Source organism: Amaranthus tricolor, chromosome 10 (genome assembly GCF_026212465.1).
Source record: "Amaranthus tricolor cultivar Red isolate AtriRed21 chromosome 10, ASM2621246v1, whole genome shotgun sequence".
Classification (NCBI taxonomy): domain Eukaryota; kingdom Viridiplantae; phylum Streptophyta; class Magnoliopsida; order Caryophyllales; family Amaranthaceae; genus Amaranthus; species Amaranthus tricolor.
Window position 1 is genome coordinate 14,665,287 of NC_080056.1, and position 7,170 is coordinate 14,672,456.

Here is a 7,170-nt window from a genome sequence, read left to right on the forward strand (position 1 = left end):
ATACTTGATATTTTTAGGCCTTTATGAAGATTTCCATTCTATTTTTCTAGTAGGTATAGAATTTCCCATCAAACATGGGTGGCCTTTGCGTTGAGTACCCTTCTTCCATGCGTTCGTTCATCTTCAACATCTTGCCAGGGAACAGGATACTGCTCTCAGGGTTTCCTGATTAAGAGAGGAACAGGGCTTTGATACCAATTGTAGGAATGCTAATAGATGATCGAATACAACAAGAGGGGGGGGGGGGGTGAATTGTTGTATATTACGTTTAAGATTTTTGCCTCAAATTTTGCGGAATTGTATCTAGTAAAGAGCAAAACTTAAACTTAAAAACGAAAAGAAAAATAATAAAAGGAGACAAAGATTTTACGTGGAAACCCTCTTGGCCTAATAAGAGGGAAAAACCACGACCCCCCCGGGATTTCAAAATTCTCACTATGTTTTAGGCAATTCGTTACAATTACATAAAACAAATATGCTTCACTTGAAGCTTCTCAACTCTAGGCCTACTTCTCTTCTCTTCTTTTCTCTCCTTCTCTTTCTCTTCTCACGCTTCTCTTGAAGCTTCTCTATACCCCTAGACTTTCCTTAAGTCTAGTTACAATAAAAACACTCAATTACCCTTACAAGGCCAATTTCTAAGAAGATTAAAATTAAGTAGTTGCTCAAGAAAAATATAATGAATTAATTGGCATTAAAATAACTTTGAATATTTTTCTTAATTGATCTCCCTTAATTAGACACTCTTTTTGGATATCGGTTTGAGCAAGATTTCCTCCTATTTATAGTGGGAACCGACAGCAGTTACCTCAGACAAAACCTCCCACTATCATCCACGTTCTCAAAATTAAAGGATAGTGGAGTTACAAGAGAATGAATAACCGGCTGTCATTTGCTCAAAGATTAAATCAGTTTCCTTAGGCTAAAAATAGCAGAGGAGTTTTGAAAACATGAGATCCTAAAAAATAGGAGATCTTATTTTTAGCCGTCCAAAATTAAAAGGAGACTTATTCAAAATGAAGACTAAGTCTTCTCCTCATTTTAGGCGTATAAAAAAACTTTTTGCCAATTAATAAATTAATTTAATTAAGCAACTAATTTAACTTTTAATCATATTACATTAACTAAAAACAGAAAACATAATTTTCGTAACTTTCAGTCAATGTCTTCTTCAGACCTGTATCGTGGGGAACAACGCATTGTCTCCATCTGCAACTTTCGTTAGGACTTTAACTCTGGGAACAGTAAACTGACTTCCAAAGCAATTATCCAACTTCTTGGATATTTGAGACATGTACAACTTCCACGAACCAAGTCATAGGCTTCATCAACGATTAACAAAATCGGATATTTGCCTACAAAACAATCTCTAAAACATGTTTGTTTATTTAGAAGTGAAGTCATCATCAAAACCTAAGAGGCCAACACTAATGATTCTTTGTGCAAGGAATTTTCTGAAATTATGTGCAAAGAGTTTGAAATGAGCATGATGGGAGACTTAACATTCTTTCTTGGACTACAAATAAAGCAAAAGAAAGATGGCATATTCATTTGTCAAAGTAAATATGTTAAAGATTTGTTAAAGAAGTACAATATGGATCAATGTAAGGAACTCAATACGCCTATGAGTGCAACACTAAGTCTTGACCAAGATATAAATGGTAAGAGCGTTGATCAAAAGAGTTATAGAGGTATGATTGGTTCTTTATTGTATTTAACTGCTAGTCATCCAGATATAATGTTTAGTGTTTGCTTATGTGCTCGTTTTCAAGCTAACCCAAAAGAATCTCACTTAACGGCAGTTAAGAGAATCTTTAGATACTTACATGGGACTAAAGACTTTGGTCTATGGTACCCTAGTTGTAGAAATTTTGGTTTGATAGGTTTTTCAGATGCTGATTATGCTGGATACAAGGTTGATAGAAAAAGCACCTCAGGATCGTGTCAATTTTTAGGAAATTCATTGATCTCATGGTATTCTAAAAAGCAAAATTCAGTTGCTTTATCTACAGCTGAAGCTGAATACATTGCTGCCGGTGCATGTTGTTCTCATATTCTATGGATTGCTCAACAACTTAGAGATCTTGGAATTGATCTCAAAGGCATACCAATAAAGTGTGATAATACTAGTGCTATTTGTATTACAAAGAATCCTGTGCAACATTCTCGAACAAAACACATTGAGGTACGTCACCATTTTATAAGGGATCATGTTGAAAAAGGTAACATTTCCTTATCTTTTATACCTACTGAAAATCAATTAGCGGATATATTTACAAAACCTTTAAGTGTTGATCGTTTTGCATATATACGCATGGAACTTGGCATGCTAAATAATGTTGCATGAATTAAGGGGGAGTATTGACAAAAGAAAAATGAAATAAAAATAAAAGGATTGAGACTTTAATTGTTACTTAGTTCTTAGCATGAATTAAGGGGGAGCAATATATGTTTGCATGTATGATTGACAATTTATGTGTGTGTTTATGCATGTGATTAAGAATTGAAAATTAATTTCAATTTCTTAAAAATTATTTGTTACATAAAATGGGATTTATAATTAAATACCTTTAATTAATAAAGGATATTTAGTTATTTTAAAGCAAAATTGTTTGTTTAAAACTAATTTTGGACGTCAACAATACATTAAAATCATGTTCATTATTTTAGTTAAAATCAATTCAATCTCATAATTGCATTTATACTTGTTTATGTCTAAAAGCAAAAATGAACCATTTTGTTCATGATTATTACACAAACCGGTTAAGCTTCTTAACCCTTTGAATTCAATTGAGTTGTCAAATCGTTGTATTGGGAAGTACAAATGCATTGTATTGGACGACTATTAAAGGATAGTACAATACGTTGCCTCCTCATTCACTCACCAAATCTTTTTCTGATTTTCTTTCCCTAACCGTCTCTTTCACTTTCCTCTCCAATCTTTCAAAATCTTTCTCATGGCACCCAAGAAACGTTTGAGTAAATCTTCATCTAAGTATGAGAAGGGCGAATCATCAAGAACACCAATGGCTGAACCAGTTTCCCCGGTTCCTTCGCCATTAAACACATTTGAAGTTCCTAAAATATGGTTTGAGAATCACACTGCCTATGGACGATGGGTTGATGTATTTAGGCAAAAATCTCTGCCTTATATAGATATTCTTGACTATAATTTCTTTCTCTTTGAAGATTTCAAAATTATCTCTGCTTTTATACAATCTGCTCCAGGTATGCTCTTGTGCCCTGGTTCTAAAACTTATCCTTGTTTGGTAAAATTCTTCTATTCAAACTTATCCATGCTTTTTGAAGATGCAGAACAAGTTTTAAGAAGTTTTGTTAAGGGTCAGGAGATTTTAATTTCCAAAACCCTAATGAATGACATTTTAAATTTCTCTCATAAATTGGATGATCAAACTCCAAATCTTTTAGCATTACAAGATGCTAAGGATATGTTCGTCCTTGAATCTTATGCTGATTTTTCTTCTACCAAACAACTAACCCACAACGCTTTGAATCTAAATGGAAAACTGTTGCATTACATCCTTGTTAGAACTGTTTTCTCACGAAACACTTCTTGTGAGTTGGTCACGAATTCTCATCTGATTTTAATGTGGAAAATTTCTACTATGAAAAATGTTAATTTCTCTTCAATAATCTTCTCTACAATGCGTTTTTGTTGCTCACAAACTCGTAATTGTGCTCTTCCTTATGCCAATCTCTTGACATTGATCTTTGATCATTTCAATCTGCTCTCTAACGAAGAGGAAGTGGATTGTTCTGGTCCAATTTCCTTGTCTAGTGAAATCCTCCCACCTCTTTGTATTTTTAAAGTAAATGACAAATATGAGTTATACTCTAATTTGTCTTCTGCTGATAAAGAGGATCTTCAAAAGATCCATGGTAAGCGGCTAACACGTCTTGAACCTCCCAACCAAGTACACACCACTCTATCCCGACTTCAGTCTCTAGACTTGGAGGTTGGTGAAATGAAATCTTCCCTACTTACATTACATGATAAAGTGTCTACTCTAACTTCTATGTTAGACACCTTTATGAAAGAAATGAAGGGCATGGTAGTAGAAGATGTGGTAGTGGAGGAAGAGGTTGCTGATGATGATGCTGCTGTGCCAAAAGAGAATGAGGTTATGGAGGAGGCAGAGGAGCAGAGAGAAGAAAGAGGAGAAGAGAACAAGGATGATGAGGAGCAGACTGATAAGAAGGTTGATGAAGTTGCTGATGATGGTGTTCAAACAATTCCTATTCAAATCATTCCACCTACTGATGATGATCATGCTACTCCTGGAAAACCGGCTCCTTCCAAGAAAAGGAAGAGAAGGTCCAGGAAGTAATCTTTTTATATGTTGATGAACAATATTTTCTTTTTCTGCAAACAATTTTTTGTTTTGATAACAATCCCAACATTTTCAGAATCTCCTTGTTTACTTTTTGATGAAAGTCAAAAAGGGGGAGAGATGTAATATTTTGTTGTTATGTGCATGTTCTGTCTGTCTATTTGCATGTCTATTTGCATGTTTGATATGTATGGCTTTGATTTCATCTTTGCATATAATATATTCTTGAAATCCATTGATACTTGGGAAATATATGCATGTTTGATTTTCTTATTACTGAGTTATGTCAATGATGTGCTCTGGAATATGCTTATGCTTAGGGAGATAGTTGTATATGTTTTGCATTTGCATGTTCTAATTTTTGATTATTTGCATGTTTAGATGATCTGATTATCATATTGCTGGATGATTAGTTATATTAAGTTATATGATGTTCATATTTAAAGATGAGATAAACATGTTAAGAAAATTTGTAAAAATGGAGATATTAAAATCGAAAATTTGTTAAATTCTGATTATTACTCATGATCATAATACTTGATAGTCATAACTATGTTCTGAAAAGTTTTGATGTGATGTTACACTATGGTAATGATTATTATATTTGCATGTAACTTGATTGGATTTCTTGTTTGCGTGCTTAAATGATGATCATGATGGTTAGGAAGTATAGTATTCACTGATTTATACTATTCTATTTTTATATTGTTTTATTTTGAAACTATTTTCAAAATCTTGTTGAACATTTTATTTGATATTAAAGTTTTTTTTTATATATATCTATATTGGCTTAGAAATATGATTTAAGTAAATATGGTTTTGACTTTCATTAAGGGGGAGATTGAAGACTCAACTCTTAATTTTCTTTAATGATGATAATTCAAAACGCATATTAGTTAAACAAATAAATTAAGTAATTACATTTAGTTGTTTAAGTTAGTCCAAAATCATATTTGATATATTTGATGTTTGATATATATGTTTAAGTACAAAGACACTAGAATGTGCTTTATTAACTTAAGTTTATCTTAAGATTGTTTTAAGTCTTGAAAGGTCGTTTCAAAGTCTTGAATAAAATAACGTGTTTAATTAAAGTTGATTTCATAATTATATTTGTAATATTTTTACAAGTCAATGATCCTTTATATATATTTGAAATATTTTAATAGGTCAAGGTTCAATAAAATTAGCTTTGATTTTATTTGAAATAAAGTTAAGTATTTTTTGTTACACGTTTTATCGTAAGTGTTGAAATAATTTGTAGTTAAACATGTAAGTTAAATACGTGGTTAAATACATACCTAAATACGTACTAAGGTTAATTTAATAATTGGAGTAGTTAAAGGTACACGTATTTTGCTAAAAATAATGAACGACTATATAGATGATGCGCTAAAAATAGAGTTTACTATTAATAGGATATTATTTGAATTTATTCTAATAATAGATTTTATTTAAACGTTGTTGAATCTGGTTTATACTTATAATTCAATATCTTGTATAAGCACAAGTTCTTTGCATGAAAGCACACCATCCATACTACGAAGAAGAATTAGAAGATCATATCAACATCCTCCAGAAAACATTATAAGTGATCCAAATAAAGGTACGCAAACTCGATCCTCTCTTAAGAATCTATGTGCATTTTCTACTTTTGTTTCTGTTATAGAACCAAAGGATGTTAAAGAAGCATTACAAGAACCAGAGTGGATTATTGCTATGCAAAATGAGTTAAATGAATTCGAAAGGAACAAAGTTTGGGATCTAGTTGAAAGACCTCAAGATCGTACTATCATTGGAACTAAATGAGTCTTTCGTAATAAACTTAATGAGGATGGAGATATTGTAAGAAATAAAGCAAGGCTGGTGGCTCAAGGCTATAATCAAGAAGAAGGTATAGATTATGATGAGACTTTCGCACCAGTTGCAAGGTTAGAATCTATCCGTATTATGCTTGCTTTTGCTTCTTACATGAACATTAAACTATATCAAATGGATGTTAAATGTGCATTCTTAAATGGATATTTGCAAGAGGAAGTATATGTAAAACAACCTCCAGGATTTGAAAATTCTGATCTACCTAATCATGTATTCAAACTAAATAAAGCGTTATATGGCTTAAAACAAGCTCCAAGAGCTTGGTATGACAGATTTAGCTCACATCTACTTGAAAATGAATTTCAACGAGGTAAAATTGATAAAACTCTTTTCATTAAAACTAAAGGAGAAGATATTCTAATTGTTCAAGTATATGTTGATGATATATTGTTTGGAGCTACTAATTGTAGGAATGCTAATAGATGATCGAATACAACAAGAGGGGGGGGGGGGGGGGGTGAATTGTTGTATATTACGTTTAAGATTTTTGCCTCAAATTTTACGGAATTGTATCTAGTAAAGAGCAAAACTTAAACTTAAAAACGAAAAGAAAAATAATAAAAGGAGACAAAGATTTTACGTGGAAACCCTCTTGGCCTAATAAGAGGGAAAAACCACGACCCCCCCGGGATTTCAAAATTCTCACTATGTTTTAGGCAATTCGTTACAATTACATAAAACAAATATGCTTCACTTGAAGCTTCTCAACTCTAGGCCTACTTCTCTTATCTTCTTTTCTCTCCTTCTCTTTCTCTTCTCACGCTTCTCTTGAAGCTTCTCTATACCCCTAGACTTCCCTTAAGTCTAGTTACAACAAAAACACTCAATTACCCTTAATAGGCCAATTTCTAAGAAGATTAAAATTAAGTAGTTGCTCAAGAAAAATATAATGAATTAATTGGCATTAAAATAACTTTGAATATTTTTCTTAATTGATCTC

General features: G+C 32.2%; 1 protein-coding gene across 1 annotated transcript; it reads left to right on the forward strand.

Moving 5' to 3' along the window:
• Window positions 1-1,693: 1,693 nt before the first annotated feature.
• On the forward strand, window positions 1,694-2,326 carry LOC130824879 (secreted RxLR effector protein 161-like; the record flags this gene model as incomplete). The annotated part of the gene is made up of 1 exon (XM_057689898.1): window positions 1,694-2,326. A coding segment is annotated over exon 1 (633 nt), but the record flags the coding sequence as incomplete, so codon positions are not given.
• Between the last annotated feature and the right edge of the window lie 4,844 nt (window positions 2,327-7,170).